Here is a 27,490-nt window from a genome sequence, read left to right as displayed (position 1 = left end):
CTGTTATATCCAGCTACCAGTTGCATGTAGTTTGCACCAATTCACTTCATTGTAAATTTTCTCTCCTCTCCTCCTGAAGACGTTCACTCCCTGACTACGAAGAGGTTCCATAGGGCCGCTCTCCAGTACCTTGCCCAAGTGGCTATTACCTATGTGTGAGCCTTGAGAGTGTCAGCAGGCTATCAGACTCTGGCTCCGAGCCAGCTAGTGTCCAATAGAGGTTCCTGGGTAGCAGTCAGGAGTGAGAATTTTGGGCAATTTTCCCCTCCCTAGCCCAGGGTGCTGAGGCCAACTGTGGTGCCCTGGCTGAGATGAGCTAACACCACAATCTGGGGAGTAGACCCAGGTCCTTGCTGGTCTCTATGAGGTAAAGACTCTGTCTCAGAGCCAGAGTCATTGGGAAAGGGCATTGGGTTATGTTTCTTTAAAACTGAAACCTTAAAATAAAAGGAGCAGGATGTGATTTACAGTCAGTCATGAACTGTACAACAACCCATGCAAGCAATAAGAAAACACAAATAATCAGATTTTACATACACACACATATATATATTATATATACTCTTTAAAAGTACAGCTCAATTATGTACAGATTGTGTTATCAGTTGAGATGGGGAGGTGGAATTGACAGCCCCTCCTTCTCGCCCGCACCATGATGAAACAGTTTATCTAAAGACTACAAACTGTTGTTACAGCAGCGTACAGAAGAGTGCTATCCCTTCCTCCCAATACCCTGCACCCAGCCTGGTCCACACACAATGTCTCCATGGAGAGTTGGGAGCAAGAAAAAAAAAAATCAAAAGATGATTCAGATTCAACGCATCTGCAGGCTGACCCCAACTGACTTCACCGTGCTGCTCAGCACAGCAACGGAAAGTTCTGGTATGTCTCGAGGGAATCTCACTGGCCCTGCGTTGGGTCCCTCCAACGTATCCAGGATACCTGTTAAAATACGAGTCAGAATTTTGAAGAGATTTATGCCTGGGCATCACTTCAGTTAATCAACTGCAATATAAATGTAACATGGCGACACTTCACCGCAAATTGGTAAGGAAACAGTGGGTTGTCCCAGTGTCATCACTGTTAAAGAATACTAACACACGTGTCTCCTTTTTTGAGGTGGCGCAAATAATAAACACCTAAATTATACAAAAGAGGAAGGAAACTTATCAAACTAAATAATATTATTTACACCATCCACTACACACTCCAGTCCCCACTGTGGAAAGCATTAAGCGTACCGGCGGACACCACACGCTCCTTCTCCAGGGCAACCCGGGCGTGGAAAAAGTAGCGGAAGAGGTAGGCAGCCAGAACGACTGCCCTGGCCACTTTGGCCAGGCCGAGGAGCAGACCCACAGGGAGGTTCTGCAACTTCCCCTCCCCCCCACTCCCCTCTACCTGATGGCCAAAGATCAGGAGCGTAGGACTGAAGGCCAGCCACAAGTTAAGGAGCAGCCCCTTCAAAGAGCGGAGGCTGCAACCTCTCACACTCTATTTAAATATGATGTGGAGATGCCGGTGATGGACTGGGATTGACAAATGTAAGCAATCTTACAACACCAGGTTATAGTCCAACGGTTTTATTTAAAAATCACAAGCTTTCGGAGGCTTTCTCCTTCGTCAGGTGAGGTCAGGTGACAAAGGAGAAAGCCTCCGAAAGCTTGTGATTTTCAAATAAAACTGTTGGACTATAACCTGGTGTTGTAAGACTCCTTACCTCTATTTAAATAGTGAAAGTACTAAAACTGTTAATTACAACCATCCATTCACTGATCGGCTCGCTGCTCACTTTAACAGGCATTCCTCCCCCACAAACACTGTTACTGGTCCCTTTAACAGGCATTCCTCCCCCACAAACACTGTTACTGATCCCTTTAACAGGCATTCCACCCCCACAAACACTGTTACTGGTCCCTTTAACAGGCATTCCTACCCACAAACACTGTTACTGGTCCCTTTAACAGGCATTCCTCCCCCACAAACTGTTACTGGTCCCTTTAACAGGCATTCCACCCCCACAAACACTGTTACTGGTCCCTTTAACAGGCATTCCTCCCCCACAAACACTGTTACTGGTCCCTTTAACAGGCATTCCACCCCCACAAACACTGTTACTGGTCCCTTTAACAGGCATTCCACCCCCACAAACACTGTTACTGGTCCCTTTAACAGGCATTCCACCCCCACAAACACTGTTACTGGTCCCTTTAACAGGCATTCCACCCCCACAAACACTGTTACTGGTCCCTTTAACAGGCATTCCACCCCCACAAACACTGTTACTGGTCCCTTTAACAGGCATTCCACCCCCACAAACACTGTTACTGGTCCCTTTAACAGGCATTCCACCCCCACAAACACTGTTACTGGTCCCTTTAACAGGCATTCCACCCCCACAAACACTGTTACTGGTCCCTTTAACAGGCATTCCTCCCCCACAAACTGTTACTGGTCCCTTTAACAGGCATTCCTCCCCCACAAACACTGTTACTGATCCCTTTAACAGGCATTCCTCCCCCACAAACACTGTTACTGGTCCGTTTAACAGGCATTCCTCCCCCACAAACACTGTTACTGGTCCCTTTAACAGGCATTCCACCCCCACAAACACTGTTACTGGTCCCTTTAACAGGCATTCCACCCCCACAAACACTGTTACTGGTCCCTTTAACAGGCATTCCTCCCCCACAAACACTGTTACTGATCCCTTTAACAGGCATTCCACCCCCACAAACTGTTACTGGTCCCTTTAACAGGCATTCCTCCCCCACAAACACTGTTACTGGTCCCTTTAACAGGCATTCCTCCCCCACAAACACTGTTACTGGTCCCTTTAACAGGCATTCCTCCCCCACAAACACTGTTACTGGTCCCTTTAACAGGCATTCCTCCCCCACAAACACTGTTACTGGTCCCTTTAACAGGCATTCCTCCCCCACAAACACTGTTACTGGTCCCTTTAACAGGCATTCCACCCCCACAAACACTGTTACTGGTCCCTTTAACAGGCATTCCTCCCCCACAAACACTGTTACTGGTCCCTTGAACAGGCATTCCTCCCCCACAAACACTGTTACTGGTCCCTTTAACAGGCATTCCACCCCCACAAACACTGTTACTGGTCCCTTTAACAGGCATTCCTCCCCCACAAACACTGTTACTGGTCCCTTGAACAGGCATTCCTCCCCCACAAACACTGTTACTGGTCCCTTTAACAGGCATTCCTCCCCCACAAACACTGTTACTGATCCCTTTAACAGGCATTCCACCCCCACAAACACTGTTACTGGTCCCTTTAACAGACATTCCACCCCCACAAACACTGTTACTGGTCCCTTTAACAGGCATTCCACCCCCACAAACACTGTTACTGGTCCCTTTAACAGGCATTCCTCCCCCACAAACACTGTTACTGGTCCATTGAACAGACATTCCTCCCCCACAAACACTGTTACTGATCCCTTTAACAGGCATTCCACCCCCACAAACACTGTTACTGGTCCCTTTAACAGACATTCCTCCCCCACAAACACTGTTACTGGTCCCTTTAACAGGCATTCCTCCCCCACAAACACTGTTACTGATCCCTTTAACAGGCATTCCACCCCCACAAACACTGTTACTGGTCCCTTTAACAGGCATTCCTCCCCCACAAACACTGTTACTGATCCCTTTAACAGGCATTCCTCCCCCACAAACACTGTTACTGATCCCTTTAACAGGCATTCCACCCCCACAAACACTGTTACTGATCCCTTTAACAGGCATTCCACCCCCACAAACACTGTTACTGGTCCCTTTAACAGGCATTCCTCCCCCACAAACACTGTTACTGATCCCTTTAACAGGCATTCCACCCCCACAAACACTGTTACTGGTCCCTTTAACAGACATTCCTCCCCCACAAACACTGTTACTGGTCCATTGAACAGACATTCCTCACCCACAAACACTGTTACTGGTCCCTTTAACAGGCATTCCTCCCCCACAAACTGTTACTGGTCCCTTTAACAGACATTCCTCCCCCACAAACACTGTTACTGGTCCATTGAACAGACATTCCTCACCCACAAACACTGCTGTTACTGGTCCCTTTAACAGCCTAATGATAGGGATAGTGTGGTGTATTTTTATATTTTCTCATTCTTGTGGTGGGTTCTGTGGTCAGTTGAATTAAGGGGTAGAGTTAGGGTTCTGAGCATTCACTTGCTGACTGTAAAATAAAACAACTTAATTCATATCCAGCCTCATCTCACTGAAATGTTTCAGTCCGCACTTGGAGAAGTGAGGGTATGTGTGAAAGACACAATATCCAGTTCAGATCTTAAGGGGTCCTACTCTTAAAGACACCCGGGTAACACTATTTTATAATTAGATGTTGGGAAGTGGCCACACTCTGGAACACAAGATCCTCAGATCACTTAAGGGAGTGACCAGCACCACTTTGTCCAAGAATATCTGCAGCAGACCCAAAGCTCGTAACACCTATAAATACTGTTACCGATCACTTTAATACACATTCCTCCCCCACAAACACAGCTGTTACAGCAACTGAAGACAACAAATAAATCAAGGCAAGACAAGAAAAAGAAAACAACAAGCAGAGAGGGGCTACAGTTAAGTTGCCTGCTCAACAAGGCACAGCATCAAGATTAGAAGGAAAGGCAGGAAAATTACTTCCAAAAATCCCCTGTGGATTAGTTGGTAAATGCATCTTGCAACAATGGACCACGCAGAGCAGGATAATTCTAGGTTCCATTCCTGGGCTATTTGGAACCATATCCCAGCACACGTCACCGACACATGTTGATCCATATCCCAGCATAGGTCACTGGCTACAAGGCAGGAGAGGCAAGGGAAGAGAACTGAAGGGGGTGTGGCAGGGAGTGGGAATTGCATATGAATGTGTTATTTTTGCATCCTTTTTAGTTTACGTTTCTCTCCTAAATGTAAAGTCACTGCAAAATTACAGCTTGCTGGCTGGAACGTTAACAGGCTCTCACGTTCAGTATTAGAGCAGGTTCCAGGAAATGTGTAAAAGTAGCCCATTCATCCTTCAATCTTCCACCTTACCCCTCGGGGAAAGGCAATAAGGAGCAATGAATAAAGCACGACAGCAGCGGAGGCCAGAGATTAAAAGCGGTGAGAGGTGTGGGGATATAAAGCCTGGTGACCCGGGTATAAAGGAGCAGCGGAGAGAGCAGAGTGAGAGCGGTGGGGATATAAAGCCTGGTGACCCGGGTATAAAGGAGTAGCTGAGAGAGCACAGTGAGAGCGGTGGGGATATAAAGCCTGGTGACCCGGGTATAAAGGAGTAGCTGAGAGAGCACAGTGAGAGCGGTGGGGATATAAAGCCTGGTGACCCGGGTATAAAGGAGTAGCTGAGAGAGCACAGTGAGAGCGGTGGGGATATAAAGCCTGGTGACCCGGGTATAAAGGAGTCGCTGAGAGAGCACAGTGAGAGCGGTGGGGATATAAAGCCTGGTGACCCGGGTATAAAGGAGTAGCTGAGAGAGCACAGCGAGAGCGGTGGGGATATAAAGCCTGGTGACCCGGGTATAAAGGAGTAGCTGAGAGAGCACAGTGAGAGCGGTGGGGATATAAAGCCTGGTGACCAGAGTATAAAGTAGTAGCGGAGAGAGCACAGTGAGAGCGGTGGGGATATAAAGCCTGGTGACCAGAGTATAAAGTAGTAGCGGAGAGAGCACAGTGAGAGCGGTGGGGATATAAAGCCTGGTGACCCGGGTATAAAGGAGTAGCGGAGAGAGCAGAGTGAGAGCGGTGGGGATATAAAGCATGGTGACCCGGGTATAAAGGAGTAGCTGAGAGAGCACAGTGAGAGCGGTGGGGATATAAAGCCTGGTGACCCGGGTATAAAGGAGTAGCTGAGAGAGCACAGTGAGAGCGGTGGGGATATAAAGCATGGTGACCCGAGTATAAAGTAGTAGCGGAGAGAGCACAGTGAGAGCGGTGGGGATATAAAGCATGGTGACCCGGGTATAAAGGAGTAGCTGAGACAGCACAGTGAGAGCGGTGGGGATATAAAGCCTGGTGACCCGGGTATAAAGGAGTAGCGGAGAGAGCACAGTGAGAGCGGTGGGGATATAAAGCCTGGTGACCCGGGTATAAAGGAGTAGCGGAGACAGCACAGTGAGAGCGGTGGGGATATAAAGCATGGTGACCCGGGTATAAAGGAGTAGTGGAGAGAGCACAGTGAGAGCGGTGGGGATATAAAGCCTGGTGACCCGGGTATAAAGGAGTAGTGGAGAGAGCACAGTGAGAGCGGTGGGGATATAAAGCCTGGTGACCCGGGTATAAAGGAGTAGCGGAGACAGCACAGTGAGAGCGGTGGGGATATAAAGCCTGGTGACCCGGGTATAAAGGAGTAGTGGAGAGAGCACAGTGAGAGCGGTGGGGATATAAAGCCTGGTGACCCGGGTATAAAGGAGTAGCGGAGACAGCACAGTGAGAGCGGTGGGGATATAAAGCCTGGTGACCCGGGTATAAAGGAGTAGTGGAGAGAGCACAGTGAGAGCGGTGGGGATATAAAGCATGGTGCATAGAGAGCAAAAAAAATCAAAATGTGATGTCCCAGGACAGCGGGTAGGTGATCGGTTGTGAACATTACCGTTTTTTTTTGTTCTCTAAGCTCGGGTAGTGGTTTAAACCAAGAGCTGGGAAACTATAATTATTACTTTATTAAATTAATAACTTAAACTAGGATAAATTAATTAGTTAATAAAACTGAAAATATCGAGTGAATAAAAACTAACTAATTAAATGTATAAAACAAGGTTAGATAGAGATGGCAGGGCAGATAGTGTGATATAACTGCAGCACGTGGGAGTTGGTGGAGAGCTGCGTGATCCCAGGCAATCACATCTGCAATAAGTGTCTGCAGCTCAAGGAACTTCGGCTCAGAGTTGTTGAGCTGGAGTCCGAGCTGCAGACATTGCGATGCATCAGGGAGGGGGGGTGGGTGGTGGTGGGGAGGCAGTAGTAGTTTAGATTCGTTCAGTGGTCAGGGACAGGAGGATGTGACTGCGAGTCAGGCAGGTATGGGGTATCAGGATGCAGTGATGAAGGAGCCTCAGCCTTTGACCTTGTCCAACAGGTACGAGGTACTTGCTACCTGTGTGGATGAGGTCAAAGACTGCAAGGAGGATGGGCAATTTGACTATGGCACCGTGGTACAGGAGGCCATTCAAGTGGGGGGAGTGAAAAGGAATGTGGTAGTGGTAGGGGATAGTATAGTCAGAGGGATAGATACTGTTCTCTGCAGCCGCGACTGGGAATCCCAAAGACTGTGATGCCTGCCTGGTGCCAGGGTTAAGGACATCTCCTCGTGGCTGGAGAAGAACTTGGAGCATAAGGGGCAGGATCCCCTCATGTAGGAACCGATGACATAGGTAGAACTCGGAATGAGGTTCTGCTGAGGGAGTCTGAGGAGCGAGGGTCCAAATTAATAAGCAGAACCTCAAAGATAATAATCTCTGGATTACTACCTGAGCCAAGTGCAAATTGGCGCAGGGTCAAACAGATCAGAGAGTTAAATGCGTGGCTCAAAGAGTGGTGGGGGAGACAGGGGTTTCGATTCATGGGGCACTGGCACCAGTACTGGGGAAAGAGGGAGCTGTTCCATTGGGATGGGCTCCACTTAAACCGGGCCGGGACCAGTGTCCTGGCAAATTGAATAACCAGGGTGGTAGATAGGGCTTCAAACTAAAAAAAAGTGGGGAGGGGGCAGGACGGAGAGGGTTCAGGTGACGGGAAATTTATAGATCGAAAGAGAAAAGTCAAGGCCATAGAGTAGTGTGGCGATTTGGGTAAAGATAAGCAGAGTGTCAGGAAGGGACAGAGAGTAATAGTGCATCAGTGAATAAGGACAAATCAGGGAAAAATAGTAAAAAGCTAAAATTAAAGGCGCTCTATCTGAATGTATGAAGCATTCGTAACCAGACAGATGAACTAATAGCACAAATAGAGATAAATGGGTTTGATCTAGTAGCCATTACTGAGATGTGATTGCAAGGTGACCAAGATTGGGAACTAAATATTCCAGGGTACTTGGCTTTTCGAAAAGATAGAAAAATGGAAAAGGGGTGGGGGGTAGCCTTGATAATAAAGGATGACAAAATCAGTAATGAGAAAGGATCCTGGCTTGGAAGATCAGGAAATAGGATCAGTATGGGTCGAGATAAGAAATAACAAGGGGCAGAAAACACTGGTGAGAGCAGTTTATAGGCCCCCTAACAGTAGTTGTACTGTTGGACAGAGTATTAATCAAGAAATAAGAGAAGCTTGTAACAAGGTAATGCAATAATTATGAGGGACTTTAATCTTCATATAGACTGGGCAAATCAAATTGACAAAAGTAGTCTGGAGGACAAGTTCATGGAATGCATTCGAGACAGTTTCCTAGAACAATAGGCAGTGGAACCAACCAGGGAACAGGCTATTTTAGATCTTGTCTTCCGCAATGAGGCAGGGTTAATTAGTAATCCTATAGTAAGGGATCCTCTGGGGAACAGTGATCATAATATGATATAATTTCATACTGAGTTAGAGAGTATCGTACTTAAGTCCGAAACTAGAGACTTAAACTTAAACAAATCCAATTATATAGGTACGAGGGGCGAGTTGGCTATGGTCGATTGGGAAATTAGATGAAAAGAGATGACGTTAGACAAGTAATAGCAAACATTTAAAGAAATATTTCATAATTCTCAACTAATATTTTTTTTAAAATTCGTTCATGGGATGTGGGCGTCTCTGGCAAGGCCAACATTTATTGCCCATCCCTAATTGCCCTTGAGAAGGTGGTGGTGAGCCGCCTTCTTGTACCGCTGCAGTCCACGTGGTGAAGGTTCTCCCACAGTGCTGTTAGGACGGGAGTTCCAGGATTTTGACCCGATGATGAAGGAACGGCAATATATTTCCAAGTCAGGATGGTGTGTGACTTGGAGGGGAACGTGCAGGTGGTGTTGTTCCCATGTGCTTGCTGCCCTTGCCTTGTAGGTGGTAGAGGTCGGGGGTTTGGGAGGTGCTGTCAAAGAAGCCTTGGCGAGTTGCTGCAGTGCATCATGTGGATGGTACACACTGTAGCCATGGTGTGCCGGTGGTGAAGGGAGTGAATGTTTAGGGTGGTGGATGGGGTGCCAATCGAGCGGGCTGTTTTGTCCTGGATGGTGTCGAGCTTCTTGAGTGTCGTTGGAACTGCATTCATCCAGGCAAGTGGAGAGTATTCCATCACACTCCTGACTTGTGCCTTGTAGATGGTGCAAAGATTTTAGGGAGTCAGGAGGTGAGTCACTCGCCGCAGAATACCCAGCCTCTGACCTGCTCTTGCAGCCACATTATTTATGTGGCTGGTCCAGTTAAGTTTCCGGTCAACTGTGACCCCCAGGATGTTGATGGTGGGGGATTCGGCAATGGTAATGTTGTTGAATGTCAAGGGGAGGTGGTCATTGGTTGGCACTTGTCTGGCGCAAATGTTACTTGCCACTTATCAGCCCAAGCCTGGACGTTGTCCAGGTCTTGCTATATGCGGGCACGGACTGCTTCATTATCTGAGGGGTTGCGAATGGAACTGAACACTGCAATCATCAGCGAACATCCCCATTTCTGACCGTATGATGGAGGGAAGGTCATTGATGAAGCAGCTGAAGATGGTTGGGCCGAGGACGCTGCCCTGAAGAACTCCTGCAGCAATGTCCTCGGGCTCAGATGATTGGCCTCCAACAACCACTACCATCTTCCTTTCTGCTAGGTATGACTCCAGCCACTGGAGAGTTTTCCCCCTGATTCCCATTGACTTCAATTTTCCTAGGGTTCCTTGGTGCCACACTCGGTCAAATGCTGCCTTGATGTCAAGGGCAGTCACTCTCACCTCTAGAATTCAGCTCTTTTGTCCATGTTTGGACCAAAGCTGTAATGAGGTCTGGAGCAGAGTGGTCCTGGAGGAACCCAAACTGAGTATCAGTAAGCAGGTTATTGGTGAGTAAGTGCCACTTGATAGCACTGTCGACGATACCTTCCATCACTTTGCTGATGATTGAGAGTAGACTGATGGGGTGGTAATTGGCAGGATTGGATTTGTCCTGCTTTTTGTGGACAGGACATACCTGGGCAATTTTCCATATTGTCGGGTAGATGCCAGTGTTGTAGCTGTACTGGAACAGTTTGGCTAGGGGCACGGCTAGTTCTGGAGCACAAGTCTTCAGCACTACAACTGGGGTGTTGTCAGGGCCCATAGCCTTTGCTGTATCCAATGCACTCAGCCGTTTCTTGATATCACGTGGAATGAATTGAATTGGCTGAAGACTGGCTTCTGTGGTGGTGGGGATATCGGGAGGAGGCCGAGATGGATCATCCACTCGGCATTTCTGGTTGAAGATGATAGCAAACGCTTCAGCCATGTCTTTTGCACTCATGTGCTGCACTCGGCCATCATTGAGGATGGGGATGTTTGCAGAGCCTCCTCCTCCCGTTAGTTGTTTAATTGTCCACCACCATTCACGACTGGATGTGGCAGGACTGCAGAGCTTTGATCTGATCTGTTGGTTGTGGAATCGCTTAGCTCTGTCTATGGTATGTTGCTTTCGCTGTTTAGCATACATGTAGTCCTGAGCTGTAGCTTCACCAGGTTGGCACCTCATTTTTAGGTACGCCTGGTGCTGCTCCTGGCATGCTCTTCTACACTTCTCATTGAACCAGGGTTGATCCCCTGGCTTGTTGGTAATAGTAGAGTAAGGAATATGCCGGGCCATGGAGTTACAGATTGTGCTGGAATACAATATTGCTGCTGCTGATGGCCCACAGCGCCTCATGGATGCCCAGTTTTGAGCTGCTAGATCTGTTCTGATTCTATCCCATTTAGCACGGTGGTAGTGCCACACAACATGTTGGATGGTGTCCTCAGTGCAAAGACGGGACTTCGTCTCCATGAAGACTGTGCGGTGGTCACTCCTACCAATACTGTCATGGACAGATGCATCTGCGACAGGTAGATTGGTGAGGATGAAGTCAAGTAAGTTTTTCCCTCGTGTTGCTTCACTCACCACCTGCCGCAGGCCCAGTCTGGCAGCTATGTCCTTCAGGACTCGGCCAGCTTGGTCAGTAATGGTGCTACCGAGCCGTCCTTGGTGATGGACATTGAAGTCCCCCACCCAGAGTACATTCTGTGCCCTTGCTACCCTTAGCGCTTCCTCCAAGTGGTGATCAACATGGAGGAGGACTGATTCATCAGCTGAGGGTGGACGCTAGGTGGTAATCAGCAGGTTTCCTTGCCCATGTTTGACCTAATGCCATGAAATTTCATGGGGTCCAGAGTCAATGTTGAGGACTCCCAGGGCCACTTCCTCCTGACTGTATATCACTGTACCGCCACCTCTGGTGGGTCTGTCCTGCCGGTGGGACAGGACATACCCAGGGATGATGATGGAAGAGTCTGGGACGTTGGCTGAAAGTTACGATTCTGAGTATGGCTAGGTCAGGTTGTTGCTTGACTAGTCTGTGGGACAGCTCTCCCAATTTTGGCACAAGTCCCCAGATGTTAGTGAGGAGGACTTGCAGGGTTGACTGGGCTTGGTTTGCCTTTGTCGTGTCTGGTGCTTAGTGGTCCGTTCGGTTTTATTCTTATGATTTTCTTAATTATGCTCCCTACGTTTAAGTCCAAATCATTAATGTATACCACAAAAAACAAAGGACCTAGTACTGAGCCCTGCGGCACCCCACCGGAAACAGCCTTCCAGTCGCAAAAACACCAATCGACCATTACCCTTTGCTTCCTGCCACAGTCATTTTTGGAATCAATTTGCCACATTCCCTTGGATCCCATGGGCCTTTACTTTTTTGACCAACCTGCCATGTGGGACCTCGTCAAAAGCCTTGCTAAAATCCATGTAGACTACATTAATTGCACTTCCCTCATCGATCCTCCGTGTCACCTCCTCAAAAAATTCAATCAAGTTAGTCAGACACGACCTTCCCTTAACAAATCCATGCTGACTGTCCTTGATTAACCCGTGCCTTTCTAAGTGACAGTTTATCCTGTCCCTCAGAATTGATTCCAATAATTTTCCCACCACCGAGGTTAGGCTGACTGGCCTGTAATTACTCGGTCTATCCTTTGCTCCCATTTTAAACAACGGTACAACTTTAGCAGTCCTCCAATCCTCCAGCACTACGCCTGTATCCAGTGAAGTTTGGAAAATAGCCTCCGCTATTTCCTCCCTGTCTTCTTTTAACAGCCCTGGGATACATTTCATCGGCCCTGGTGATTTATCCACTTTCAAAGATGCTAATTCCCTTAATACTTCCTCTCTCACTATGTTTATCCCATCCAATATTTCACACTCCTCCTCCTCCTCCTCAACTTCGATCCCTGCATCATCCCTCTCCTTTGTGAAAACAGATGCAGAGTATTCATTAAGAACCATACCCACATTTTCCACCTCCACATAGTTTACCTTTTTGGTCTCTAATAGGCCCTACTCTTTCCTTAGTTATCCCCTTGCTCTTAACATATTTATAAAACATCCTTGGGTTTTCTTTGATTTTACCTAATATTTTTTCATGCCCTCTCTTTGCTTTCCTAATTTCCTTTTTAACTTCACCTCTGCACTTTGTATACTCCTCCAAGCTTTCCGTAGTATTGAGTTCCCGGACTCTATCATAGGCTTTCTTTTTCTGCCTTATCTTACCCTGAATGCTTCTTGACATCCAGTGGGCTCCAGATTTGGCAGCCCCTCCCTTTTCCCTTGTGGGAACATGTTTACCCTGAACCCCTTGAATCACCCCTTTGAATGTCTCCCACTGCTCTGACACTGATTTACCTTCAAGTAGCTGTTTCCAGTTTATGTCTGCTAAATCACTTCTCAGTTTAGTAAAATGACCTTTCCCCAATTGAAAACTTTAACTCCTGCCCGGTCTTTGTCCTTTTCCATAACTATGCTAAAACTAACTGTATTATGATCACTACCAGCAAAATGCTCTCCCACTGCTACTTCTTCCACCTGCCCCTCTTCATTTCCTGGAACTAAATCCAGAACTGCCCCCCCTCTCGTTGGGCTTGCTTATATATTGGCTTAAAAAATTCTCATGCATGCAATTTAAGAATTCTGCGCCCTCGATACCATTCACACTGTTTGTATCCCAGTTAATCATAAGGTCAGAAATGGGGGTGTTCGCTGATGATTGCACACTGTTCAGTTCCATTTGCAACCCCTCAGATAATGAAGCAGTCCGAGCCCACATGCAGCAAGACCTGGACAACATCCAGGCTTGGGCTCATAAGTGGCAAGTAACATTCACGCCAGACAAGTGCCAGGCAATGACCATCTCCAACAAGAGAGAATCTAACCACCTCCCCATGACATTCAACGGCATTTCCATCGCTGAATCCGCTACCATCAACATCCTTGGGGTCACCATTGACCAGAAACTTAACTGGAGCAGCCACATAAATAATGCGGCTACAAGAGCAGGTCAGAGGCTGGGTATTCTGCAGCGAGTGACTCACCTCCCGTCTCCCCAAAGCCTTTCCACCGTCTATAAGGTACAAGTCAGGAGTGTGATGGAATACTCTCCACTTGCCTGAATGAGTGCAGCTCCAACGACACTCAAGAAGCTCGACACCATCCAGGACAAAGCAGCTTGCTTGATTGGTATCCCATCCACCACCCTAAACATTCACTCTCTCCACCACCGACGCACAGTGGATGCACTGCAGCAACTCGGCAAGGCTTCTTCGACAGCACCTCCCAAACCCGCGACCTCTACCACCTAGAAGGACAAGGGCAGCAAGCACATGGGAACAAAACCACCTGCACATTCCCCTCCAAGTCACTCACCATCCCGACTTGGAAATATATCGCCGTTCCTTCATTGTCGCTGGGTCAAAATCCTGGAACTCCCTTCCTAACAGCACTGTGGGAGAACCTTCACTACATGGGACTGTAGCGGTTCAAGGAGGTTGCTCACCACCACCTTCTCAAGGGCAATTAGGGATGGGCAATAAATGCTGGCCTTGCCAGTGACGCCCATGAACGAATTTTTAAAAAATTAGGGTAGTTGAAATCCCCTATTACTGCCTTATTGTTTTTACACTTCTCAGAAATTTGCCTACATATTTGCTCCGCTATCTCCCTCTGACTGTTTGGGGGTCTATAGTATACTCCCAGTAGTGTGACTGCCCATTTTTTGTTATTTAGCTCAACTCATAAGGCCTCATTTGATGCTCCTTCTAAAATATTATCCCTCCTCACAACTGTAATTATTTCCTTAACCAAAATTGCCACCCCCCTCTATCGCGTCTGAAAACCCTGTAACCAGGGACGTTGAGCTGCCAGTCCAGCCCCTCTTTAAGCCATCTTTCTGTAATAGTTAAGGTATCATACAATCTATATTAATGACTTCGATGAAGGGACCGAGTGTAATGTATCTAAGTTTGCTGACGATACAAAGCTAGGTGGGAAAGTAAGCTGTGAGGAGGACACAAAAAGTCTGCAAAGGGATATAGGCAGGTTAAATGAGTGGGCAAGAAGATGGCAGGTGGAGTATAATGTGGGGAAATGTGAGGTTATTCACTTTGGTAGGAAGAACAGAAAAAGACAGTATTTTTTAAATGGTGAAACTATTAAATGTTGTGTTTGGAGAGATTTGGGTGTCGTTGTACACGAAACACAGAAAGTCAACATGCAAGTACAGCAGGCAATTATGAAGGCAAATGGCATGTTGGCCTTCATTACAAAAATTATATGTTTTTTAATATTCTCTCTCTCTCTCTCTCTGCCATTTTGAGTTTCTTTCTGCCTGCCTGTGTAATCGACACAATGTATATCCAGTATACTGGGACGTGCTATTCTCCGTGACTGGCCTGTTTGAATAACAACGACACCTTTTGATTGGTGTGATGCTGTCCCAACATAGTATAAGATATGCGATTTGAGAACCTTTTCACTCATTCATCTGACGAAGGGGATAATCTCCGAAAGCTTGTGATTTTAAAATAAATTTGTTGGACTATAACCTGGTGTTGTAAGATTCCTTACATTTGTCCACCCCAGTCCATCACCGGCATCTCCACATCTTCATTACAAGAGAGTTGGAGTACAAGAGTGAGGAAGTCTTGCTGCAACTGTACAGGACTTTGGTGAGACTGCATCTGGAGTATTGTGTACAGTGTTGGTCTCCTTACTTAAGGATGGATATACTTGCCTTAGAGGGGGTGCAACAAAGGTTCACTAGATTGAATTCTGGGATGAGAGGGTTGTCCTATATGGAGAGATTGAGTAGAATGGGTATATAATCTCTGAAGTTTAGAAGAATGAGAGGTGATCTCATTGAAACATCTAAGAGGGCTTGACAGGGTAAACGCTGAGAGGCTGTTTCCCCTGGCTGGAGAGTCTAGAACTAGGGGGCATGGTCTCAGGATAAGGGGTCGACCATTTAGGACTGAGATGAAGAGAAACTTCTTCACTCAGAAGGTTGTGAATCTTTGGAATTCTCTACCCCAGAGGACTGTGGATGCTCAGTTGTTGAGTATATTCAAGGCTGAGACAGATAGATTTTTGGACTCTAGGGGAATCAAGGGATATGGGGATTGGGCGGGAAATTGGAGTTGAGGTCGAAGATCAGCCATGATCTGATTGAATGGTGGAGCAAGCTCGAGGGGCCGTATGGCCTACTCCTGCTCCTATTTCTTACATTCTTATATGTTCTTACAATGATCCTGATGAAAGCAAATGGTTTGTGCTTTTCATGGTAAAATGGGACAGAAGCAGACTGCAGACCCCAGTAAAAATCCCGGAATCTCGTGTCATAAAAAGATTCTGACTTATTCATTCACCATGAACTAGCGGCCCTGGTTCTCATTCTTAAACAGCCCACTCTCCCACTGGTTTTCTCCTGCCTAGTTATGTTTCTGCTCCCCAATTGTCATGTAGAATTCCCAATCTACCTGCAAGCAACTCGGCATAAATGAGGAAAGTACAGACGTTCTCAGAATCCAATTTTCACCCCACCTCCAGGAGACACTAGTCAATGCTTCCCTCAGATAGGCCCAGCTGAGATCAAAAACTAAGTGTATTATAAGACTGCGGATGACGGCCACTTAGTCTGCCCCAGTCTGGGTAATTTTTCTGTACCTTCTACAATCCTATGGTAAGCAAAGTGCAAGTACAGCAGGAAAACCATGTGCAGGGCGGCGAGCATCCCACAGACAGCGAGCCGCTGAGTCTGTCCGACCGTACGGGAGAGCATCACTGCGACCTGTGGAAAGGAGATTCAGAGCACAATGCAAGTAACTCAGTTCAAAACAGAGATGGACAGTCAGCAGAATAACATTCCCTCCACACCTACCCATTTCTGATGCAGAGATTAAGCTATGGCTCCCCGTTGCTCAGTGAATAAAGGTTCCACGTGGTGCAATACCGAGCCGCACATAAGTTTCCAGGTTTGATCCCTGATCTGATCTCAACAAGGGATGCAGTTGGCCCCCAGTCCCCTTCAATTGGTTTCAGCAAATAAAATGATTTTTTTCCCTTATCTTGTTACTCTAGTGCAGCAATGTAACATCACATAGAATTTACAGCACAGAATCAGGCCCTTTGGCCCAACAGGTCTATGCTCCACATAAGCCTCCTTTCACTCTACTTCATTTAACCGTATCAACATACCCTTCTATTCTTTCTCCCTCATGTGCTTATCTAGCTCCCCCTTAAAAGCATCAATGTTATTTGCCTCAACTACTCCTTGTGGTAGCAGTTCCACATTCTAACCTTTTTTAAAAATTCGTTCATGGGATGTGGGCATCGCTGGCGAGACCAGTATTTATTGCCCATCCCTAATTGCCCTTGAGAAGGTGGTGGTGAGCCGCCTTCTCGAACCTCTGCAGTCCGTGTGGTGAAGGTTCTCCCACAGTGCTGTTAGGAAGGGAGTTCCAGGATTTTGACCCAGCAACGATGAAGGAATGGCAATATATTTCCAAGTCAGGATGGTGTGTGACTTGGAGGGGAACGTACAGGTGGTGTTGTTCCCATGTGCCTGCTGCTCTTGGCCTTCTAGGTGGTAGAGGTCGCGGGTTTGGGAGGTGCTGTCGAAGAAGCCTTGGCGAGTTGCTGCAGTGCATCCTGTGGCTGGTACACGCTGCTCCATGGTGCGCCAGTGGTGAAGGGAGTGAATGTTTAGGGTGGTGGATGGGGTGCCAATCAAGCGGACTGCTTTGTCCCGGTTGGTGCCAAGCTTCTTGAGTGTTGTTGGAGCTGCACTCATCCATGCAAATGGACAGTATTCCATCACACTCCTGACTTGGGCCTTGTAGATGGTGGAAAGGCTTTGGGGAGTCACTCGCCTCAAAATACCCAGCCTCTAACCTGCCCTTGTAATTATATGGCTGGTCCAGTTAAGTTTCTGGTCAATGGTGACCCCCAGGATGTTGATGATGGAGGATTCGGCGATGGTAATTCGTTGAATGTCAAGGGGAGGTGGTTAGACACTCTCTTGTTGGAGATGGTCATTGCCTGGCACTTGTCAGGCACGAATGTTACTTGCCACTTATCAGCCCAAGCCTGGATGTTGTCCAGGTCTTGCTGCACATGGGCACGGACTGCTTGATTATCTGAGGGGTTGCGAATGGAACTGAACACTGTGCAATCATCAGCGAACATCCCCATTTCTGACCTTATGATGGAGGGAAGGTCATTGATGAAGCAGCCGAAGATGGTTGGGCCGAGGACACTGCACTGAGGAACTCCTGCAGCAATGTCCTGCGGCTGAGATGATTGGCCTCCAACAACCACTACCATCTTCCTTTGTGCTAGGTATGACTCCATCCACTGGAGAGTTTTCCCCCTGAATCCCACTGACTTCAATTTTACTAGGGCTCCATGGTTGCCACACTCGGTCAAATGCTGCATTGATGTCAAGGGCAGTCACTCTCACCTCACCTCTGGAATTCAGCTCTTTTGTCTATTATTGGACCATGGCTGTAATGAGGTCTGGAGCCAAGTGGAACCCAATCTGAGCAAGTTATTAGTGAGTAAGTGCCGCTTGATAGCACTGTCGACGACACCTTCCATCACTTTGCTGATGATTGAGAGTAGACGGAGGGGGGGTAATTGGCCGGATTGGATTTGTCCTGCTTTTTGTGGACAGGACATACCCGGGCAATTTTCCACATTGTCGGGTAGATGCCAGTGTTGTAGCTGTACTGGAACAGCTTGTCTAGGGGCGCAGCTAGTTCTGGAGCACAAGTCTCCAGCACTACAGCTAGGATGTTGTCGGGGCCCATAGGCTTTGCTGTATTCAGTGCACTCAGCCATTTCTTGATATCACGTGGAGTGAATCGAATTGGCTAAAGACTGGCTTCTGTGATGGTGGGGATATCGGGAGGAGGCAGAGGTGGATCGTCCACTCGGCACTTCTGGTTGAAGATGGTTGCAAACGCTTCAGCCTTGTCTTTTGCACTCACGTGCTGGATTCCGCCATCATTGAGGATGGCGATGTTCACAGAACCTCCTCCTCCCGTTAGTTGTTTAATTGTCCACCACCATTCACGACTGGATGTGGCAGGACTGCAGAGCTTTGATCTGATCCGTTGGTTGTGGAATCGCTTAGCTCTGTCTATAGCATATTGCTTCCGCTGTTTAGCATGCATGTAGTCCTGAGTTGTAGCTTCACCAGGTTGACACCTCATTTTAGTTATGCCTGGTGCTGCTCCTGGCATGCTCTTCTACACTCCTCATTGATCCCCTGGTTTGTTGGTAATGGTAGAGTGAGGAATATGCCAGGCCATGAGGTTACAGATTGTGCTGGAATACAATTCTACTGCTGCCGATAGCCCACAGCAGCTCATGAATGCCCAGTTTTGAGCTGCTGGATCTGTTCTGAATCTATCCCATTTAGCACAGTGGTAGTGCCACACAACACGTTGGATGGTATCCTCAGTACGAAGACGGGACTTCGTCTCCACAAGGATTGTGCAGTGGTCCCTCCTACCAATACTGTCATGGACAGATGCATTTGCGACAGGTAGATTGGTGAGGACGAGGTCAATTAAGTTTTTCCCTCGTGTTGGTTCATTCACCACATGCTGCAGGCCCAGTCTGGCAGCTATGTCCTTCAGTAGTGGTGGTACCGAGTCACTCTTGGTGATGGACATTGAAGTCCCCCACCCAGGTTACATTCTGTGCCCTTGCTACCCTCAGTGCTTCCTCCAAGTGGTGTTCAACATGGAGGAGGACTGATTCATCAGCTGAGGGAGGACGGTAAGTGGTAAATCAGCAGGTTTCCTTGCCCACGTTTGACCTGATGCCATGAGATTTCATGGCGTCCAGAGTCAATGTTGAGGACTCCCAGGGCCACTCCCTTCTGACTGTATATCACTTAAACGCCACCTCTGGTCGGTCTGTCCTACGGTGGGACAGGGATGGTGATGGAAGAGTCTGGGACATTGGCTGAAAGGTATGATTCTGTGAGTGTGGCTATGTCAGGCTGTTGCTTGACTAGTCTGTGGGACAGCTCTTCCAATTTTGGGACAAGTCCCCAGATGTTAGTGAGGAGGACTTTGCAGGGTCGATTGGGCTTGGTTTGCCTTTGTCGTGTCTGGTGCCTAGTGGTCCGATGACGGGTGGTCCGTCCGGTTTTACCCTTATGACTTTTTTAGCGAGATTTTACAACGGATTGGCTTGCTAGGCCGTTTTAGAGGGCAATTAAGAATCAACCACATTGCTGTGGGTCTGAAGTCACATATAGGCCAGACCGGGTAAGGACGGCAGGTTTCCTTCCCTAAAGGACATCAGTGAACCAGATTGGTTTCTCTCTGGGTAAAGATGTTTCTCCTGAATTCCTGAATTGGATTTATTAGTGACTCTCTTATTTATGACCTCCTGGTTTTGAAGTCCACAAGTGGAAAAATCTTCTTTGCATCTACCCTACCAAACCTTTTCACAATCTTAAAGACCTCTATTGGGTCACCCCTCAATCTTCTCTTTTCTAGAGAAAAGAGCCCCAGCTTGTTCAGTCTTTCCTGATACATATAACCTCTCAAATCTGGTATCATCCTTGCACATCTTTTTTGCACCTTCTCCAGTGCCTCTATATTCTACTTGTAATATGGAGACCAGAACTGTATAGTTGATGACTGTACATAGGAAACCAAACAGAGAAAGATGTCTTACCATCCTCAGAGTGGAGAGTCCTCCAAAGATGAGCCATAACAGGTAGAAAAGGGAATGGAGATGAACATTGTAGGTGACGATCAACACAATGCAGGGTCCAAACAGACCATAACCCTGTGAACGAGACAGCAGAATCAATACAGGACAGAGATACAGACAGGACAGAGAGTAATGCAATGAATTATTGGGTGTACAATTCATCGTTTGGAGTTACACTATCTGCTTATCGAAACCTTCTGACAGCTGTTACCTGGAAACAGACTCTCATTGTGGGACATCCAGTTACCAGTTGCCTTACTGAAGAAGCATATATTACATTAACTTACTGCATAAGGAGTGCACCACAAGCTTCGGTTCTGATGGCTATTAACAATCAATAACTGTCTAAGAACCATTGATTGCAGTACAGCCAGTTATACACTGACATTAACTTTTTAATCTAGACAGTCTCCTGTCAGAACTGGGCTCAGTTCATTTTTGCTTGGAAAATCTAAAGTTAGGGCTGATAATAATTGTTGGCAATGGGATTCCTACATAACAAGTTAGTAAAGACAGCCATGAAGAAAGGGTTTAAAGGACGTGCAAGATCCCTCCTCGGGGCCTTGGAGCAAGTTGCCTGGTTAGCTCACAGCCGAAGCTGGTACTTGACATGAGGTGAGAAACATCGGGGATAATAAACATAGGGGGAGATAAAAAGTATCACATTTTATTAACCTAGTAAAATTCAATCCCATGGGTAGTAAAGCAGTCTAGTTTTTTTCAGCCACTGAAATTTGAACCAGACTGGGTAGGCTGGTTCACTGGTGAACACTAAATACACATCTTGCTACTTCCCAAGTTAACTGAGTATGTCTCACTCTACCTGCTGGAATCATGTTGTAGTTTAGGGTTACAATCCCAGAAACAGAAAGCAAATAGACTGAAACCAGGCAGTCCTTTATACACAAGTTTCACGTATCGTAGGCTTGATAAAGCTAATCTTGTCTTTAGGGGGGGGGGGGGGGGGGGTGGTAATTATTTGAAAGTCAACATCATCTGGGCCATTGGTTTTCTCAGCTTTGAAGCACTTTACGATGGGTTTAATAATGTTCACAAAGCTCCCCTTACACCCTAGTGGGTAAAGGCACTGCCTTGGTGTGGTACTCCTTTGCACAGACTAGGCAGGCCCCAAGTTCAATTCCCAACCTTTGATGAGTTGGCTGATCTCAGCTGGGGCAACAATTAGGGCACTACAATCGACCTGAACGTTCCTTGGCTAGGGAGGGCGAAAGGGATTTCGGCTCCTGGATGTTATCCAATAAATCCCCCTAGAAAGTGCACCGTGTGGACACGGGATCAGGCATGGCCACAATGCCCCCTTCATGTTCGAATAGCCTGGTAACATTCATTGTCAATCCTCAAACACAGAACAGTCACCTGAATGGATATAAGAGGGAAGAGAGTGTCCACTGAGCTAGAATTCAGCAAATATCACCTCCTTCAGAAGAGGAGAGATTACCGGCAAAAAAAAAATCAACTCCCAGAATTCTTTCCATTTACTGATTAACAACTCAAACATTAAGTAACCTGTCACCCAGCCCCTGACACTCACCAGCAGCGACAGCATCTGCAGCATCGTAATCTGAGCATTGCACAAATAGCCCAGGAAGTAGACGAAGGAGGAGACACCCAGCCAGTAACCAAAGCATGTTCCGATCGCAGTGCCCATCAGTGTGCCCTCTCTCTGTGGGAACATACAGCCGTGTGACCGTCTGACAACTGGCCACGTACACTTACACAAACTAACTCTGCTCGTTTAAAAATAATCAACAGAAAGGACTCCTCACTATTCCTGCCTCTCCCCCACTCTTTGTATATTCTCCTCCACTTTTGATATATTTTTCCCATTTTCTCCATACCATTCACTGCCTAAATCAGCGCTAACAGCTGGGATCAACTGCTGAACGCAAATTCATCGTGCAGCTCCGGGAGCCACTCATGGATTAAGAAAAAAAAAATACTTCTAAATATGTAACACCTTATCACAAACATCTCAAAGCACTTCACGTACAATGAATTACTTCGAAGTGCAGTGAGAGGTGATTGTGACAGCCATTTTGTGCATAGCAAGAGCCCACAAACAGCAGTGATGCAACTGGTCAAGTAATCTGTTTTTGGTGGTGTTGGAGAGGGAGGAGTATTGGCCAGGCCACTGTGAGAACTCCCTGCTCTTCGTTGAATAGCATCATGTGATATTTAACAGCCAGCTGACAGGTAGACTGGGCTTCACCCGACACCCATTCACATTTAACTCCATCTGCCACTGACCTGCACACTTACATATCCTAACTTATTTAATAATTCCCAAACTGGTTCCTCAGATTCAACTGTTCCTATTAGTTTAGTATCATCCATAATCTTGACCAATTTGTATAGTCTCTGGATCAAAGTTATTTAATGTGAATTAGAAACAGTATGGGTTTCAACACCAATATCTGGGTACTCCACTCAACACTTGGCTGCAACCCAACATAACTACTCCAACAAGTACCCACAGCTTTCCATCTACCGTTCAACCAATTTCTTATCCATTCCCAGGTTTTACCTTGAATCCCCACTGCTTTAAACATAAACAATAGCCTTTCATGCAAAACGTTTGTCAAATGCTTTTTGGAAGTCTAGGTACATGTCACAGGGCTTTCCACTGTCCTGTCAAGGAGGATCTTCCCAATTTGGTTACATGTTGGCTACTGCTTACCATGTCAGCATAAAGGCAACCCTCAAGTTTACTCCTGATAATCGATTCCATTATTTCACACAGTATTGATGCAAGACTAATGGGTCTGTAGTTGCCTGGATCTGTTCTGACTCCTTTTTTATTCTCCCTGCAGGATTTGCAGAGGTTTTTATCCCCCTCCTTATTTCACTTCTGATTAATTTGTTGATATGTTTGTTTAGTATACACTTGTTAATCTTGAGTAGATATTTACCCTGCATGTTCAGCATTATACCCTTTAATTTACCCCACTTGTCTTCAGATGAAGTGCCGAACAAATTCCCCCAATTTGCTTCAGCTCTTCTCTCGTTTTCTTTAGTTAGCCTACTTGACTCCTGATTGTCAGTATTTTGGAATCCGGATATATTGGCCAAATCAAATTTCTTAGAACAAAGAGTACGTCAAAATACTGATACTGTGTTGCTACTCCTTCTACCAGATAGAACACATTGTGATGTGGGGGGAGGTGAAAGAGTAGACTGTGAAGTATCCTATTCTGCACTATAAAGAGACACTACCTCCAAATGGGGGGGGGTGGTGGGCAGCTAAATCTGACAAGGAGCTAAGAAACTACAGAATGGATTTTTAAAAAATCTGTAAGGGTGTGGAACCAGGGCAGGTACGGACAAGTACAAATGAATATATTCATCTTGAAGCATTTGTGGCTACAAGAAAAAAATACTTGCATTTATATATTGCCTCATGTTGAAACGCTTCACTCCATAAATTACTTTTTATAGTGCAGTGACGGTAGGCAGAAGTACATTGGGACCATCTGCAAGCCTGTAACAGTCCTTAAATAGTGCTATTGCTTGCTAGACACTTGTTATCAGTCATATACTCAAGTATGATACTTACAATTACTGTCCCAGATGTCTTCATCCCGTGTAAAAGAATGGCCACCAGTGTGAAAACCAGCATCAAGGGGCCATACAGCTCTCCTGCAACTTTCTAAAAGAAAAGAACAGTATATGCCATTCCATCAAGTCCCTAATAAAAGAACAACTCTTTCAAATAGTAGTGTTCAACAAATCCAAAACCACAAAGACTCTTGGCTCCATAGGAACAGGAGTATGCCATTCAGCCCCTCGAGCCTGTTCCGCTATTCAATTCTATCATGGCCGATCTGTATCTTACCTCCATCTACCCGCCTTGGTTCCATAACCCTTAATACCCTTTCCTAACAAAAACCTATCAATATCAGTTTTGAAATTTTCATCTGACCTAGCCTCAGCAGCCTTTTATTGGGGGGGGGGGGGGGGGGGGGGGGGGAAGGGGAGGGAAGAAAAAAAAGTTCCAGCTTTCCACTATGACGTTCTTCCCCCTCCCCCACCTTATTGCAATCATTTACAGCAATATTGTACTTTAGCTGAATCCTACTACTCGGACCATTTAACATTCATCTTAACAAATACACTTTGGTTAATTTATACATAAGAACATAAAAAATAGGAGTAGGCCATACGGCCCCTTGAGCCTGCTCTGCTATTCAATAAGATCATGGCTGATCTTCTACCTCATCTCCACTTTCCCGCCCGATCCCCATATCCCTTGATTCCCTTAGTGTCCAAATATCCATCGATCTCAGCCTTGAATATACTCAACGATTCAGCATCCACAGCCCTCTGGGATAGAGAATTCCAAAAATTCATAATCCTCTGAGTGAAGAAACTTTTCCTCATCACGGTCCTAAATGGCCGATCCCTTATCTTGAGGCTATGACCCCTAGTTCTGGACTCTCCAGCCAGTGGAAACCACCTCTCAGCATCTATCCTGTCAAGCCCTCTAAGAATTTTATACGTTTCAATAAGATCGCCTCTCATTCTTCTAAACTCAATCTCTCTGCACAAGACAACCCTCTCAGCCCAGGAATCAATCTAGTGAACCTTTGTTGCACTGCCTCTAAAGCAAGTATATCCTTCTTTAGGTAAGGAGGCCAAAACTGTACACAGTACTCCAGGTGTGGTCTCACCAGCCTTATATTATTGCAGCAAGACCTCCTTATACTCCAGCCCCCTTGCAATAAAGGCTAATATACCATTTTCCTTCCTAATTGCTTGCTGTACCTGCATGTTAACTTTGAGATTCGTGTTCAAGGACACCCATTAAAACATTTAAATTAGATACAACAATGGCCAGGGTGCCCACCTACATTCTCAACCAGATAATGGTGGGTGGCTAGCAGTGGAACATAAAACAGAAGCAAAAGTAAACACACCTGAGGGAAATTGATCATTCGGACTGGAATAAGAGACTCCACCAACCTGGAAGGGAAAGAATATAGAACATATATGTAAGAAAGTCTGGAACTAGGAAAGACCAAGTGGTACATATCTGATTTCTGATGTTTTAAGTGCCAGTGCAGGATGAGACTGTGATTATTTATGGCAGGTCATGCCAAATTCAAACTACAGAATAACTTAGACTCTGATTTCAGACCCCAGGGGCCAGAATCCAAAGTCTGAATATTTCCAAAGGCTTGTCCCTAAAAGTCCTGGGGTAGAGTTAATGAAAAAAAATTATAGAATATAAAAAGTGCAGAAAGGGAAAAAGGTGGTCAACCCATTAACTAAGCTCCAATTAATGCTTAAACTTCAAACACCCCACAGTAGAGTCCATTTAGGTTACAATGAAAACCATTGCTTCTACATTTCTAACCTGTAAAGCAGGATTTAGAAAAATCTAAATTCAAAGTGAGATTTTATATAGGGGGACAAAAATACAAGATTAATGCAAGAGATTTAGGACAGAGAATAGGAGAAACTTTTTTTTTATACAGAAGGTTGTGGGGATGTTGAATGCACTCTCAGAGTTAGTGATTGAAGCAGGGACCATGCCAACATTTAAGAATAGGTTAGATAGGTGGTCGTAAGAAAAGTGGGATAAAGGGATATGAGAATAGAGCAGGAATTAGGACTACGGGTTGTGTGGAGGATAAACACCAACATGGACTGGTTGGGCTGAATGATCTGTTTCAGTGCTGCAATTGCTATGAATAGAACTGAACACCAATAATTTCTGGATCAATAGAAAAGAGCTGGAGAACAGTTTAAGACAGGACACACACCTACCTGTTCCTGACTTGGATGGGCTCAACATCAAAATACGGTCTGAGAATGTCAATGTTCGCATACAGATTGAAAGCCTTCGATGCCTGCCTCTTGCCTGCCTGCCACACCTGCAAGAGAGAATCCTAACTCAGAAGTGGCAGGCCATTTAATGGACGCCTATGTGATAAGGTAACAGAACACTCCACAGCACAAATGTTGGGAGATGGGGACTCAATGTAATTCAGCAAGGACTGGGTTGATGGGCGTAGAGAAATTAGTGCAGGACTATATATGCGGCAGATCTCTGTAAAAGTTGGAGTTTTTGGAGGGTGGAAGATGGGAGGCATGCAAGGAGTGTGCTGGAGCAGTCAAACCTGCAGCAGCAGAGGGGCTGAGATAGAGGCAGAGGGGGGCAGTGTTGCAGAAGTAGTACTTGTGATGGAAAGGGGATAGTGTTTAAAGCTCAGCCCGGGGTTGAACAGGATACCAAGGTTGCAAATGGTCTGATTCACTCTGAGACAGTGGCCTGAGAGGGAGATGGAGTTTGTGGCAGGAGCAGAAGATGATGGCTTCGGTCTTCCCAAAGTTGACCTGGTAGACTGGTCAGTTTCACAGTGACTGCCGACACAGGACATCAGATTGGCATACAGCATGCTCCAATACAGGCCGTGGGAAATCTAGGCAGCCATGTTGGGATCAAGCACAAGTAACGCAAGTGTTGGAGTGACTTCTGGTAGTAAGCACCATGGAAGCTGCATGCAAGCCCAATTTTGGGTACTCCTGATGATGGCAGGATGATAATTTTATAGGAATGAATCAGGTCCCTCAATGTCATCCACAGAACTCGATTTAAGTACTTGGTTGGCACTGGTGCCAGAAGTTAGGAGAAGGCCACTTTCAAATCAGAGCGCTAGTCACTCTCAGATACACCTAATAACTAGCTATATAGTACCAAAGGCCGAGGGTCTTCTCCCCATCCTCTCATGATGTGAGGTGACTCGAGCAGGAGAGACAGGAGAAAGAACTATAAATTCATCATAAGGCAGTTTCACCTCTAAATGAAAATACCAGACCCAACACAACACAAAGACTGCCTCCATACCTGATCTGCTACATCTCGGCCCAACTGCCCTTTTAACCCCTTCACACCAAGGAACTCTCCATCATCCTCCTCTGGAGCCACAGGCTCCTCGCCAACATCATCTTCCTCCTTCATTTGCTGATGCATCTCTCCCATATCCTCGAAACTCGAGCCAGACGTGTCATCCATGTTCTCCATGTCGATCACTGCTGAGCTGCTGCCCTAAACATTTACAAAGTAGAAATCTTAGAAAATAAGGAGAAGGGGGGGGGGGGAGGCGAGGGTGCGAGGGGGGGGAGGCGAGGGTGCGAGGGGGGGGAGGCGAGGGTGCGAGGGGGGGGAGGCGAGGGTGCGAGGGGGGGGAGGCGAGGGTGCGAGGGGGGGGAGGCGAGGGTGCGAGGGGGGGGAGGCGAGGGTGCGA

At 46.6% G+C, this 27,490-nt stretch overlaps 1 protein-coding gene across 1 annotated transcript; it reads right to left on the bottom strand.

The window, feature by feature from the left end:
- Positions 1-527: 527 nt before the first annotated feature.
- Positions 528-27,290, bottom strand: yipf3 (Yip1 domain family, member 3). Its single transcript, XM_067985215.1, has 8 exons — positions 27,091-27,290; positions 26,010-26,116; positions 25,157-25,202; positions 23,797-23,889; positions 21,775-21,906; positions 20,184-20,297; positions 16,152-16,275; positions 528-942 (listed from the first exon to the last, which is right to left on the bottom strand). Exons 1-8 carry the CDS (start codon positions 27,265-27,267, stop codon positions 815-817), a joined length of 921 nt encoding a protein of 306 aa, XP_067841316.1. The 5' UTR covers positions 27,268-27,290; the 3' UTR covers positions 528-814.
- Positions 27,291-27,490: the final 200 nt, after the last annotated feature.

This window comes from Heptranchias perlo, chromosome 5 (genome assembly GCF_035084215.1).
Source record: "Heptranchias perlo isolate sHepPer1 chromosome 5, sHepPer1.hap1, whole genome shotgun sequence".
NCBI classification, from domain to species: domain Eukaryota; kingdom Metazoa; phylum Chordata; class Chondrichthyes; order Hexanchiformes; family Hexanchidae; genus Heptranchias; species Heptranchias perlo.
This window is presented reverse-complemented; position numbering and strand designations above follow the sequence as displayed.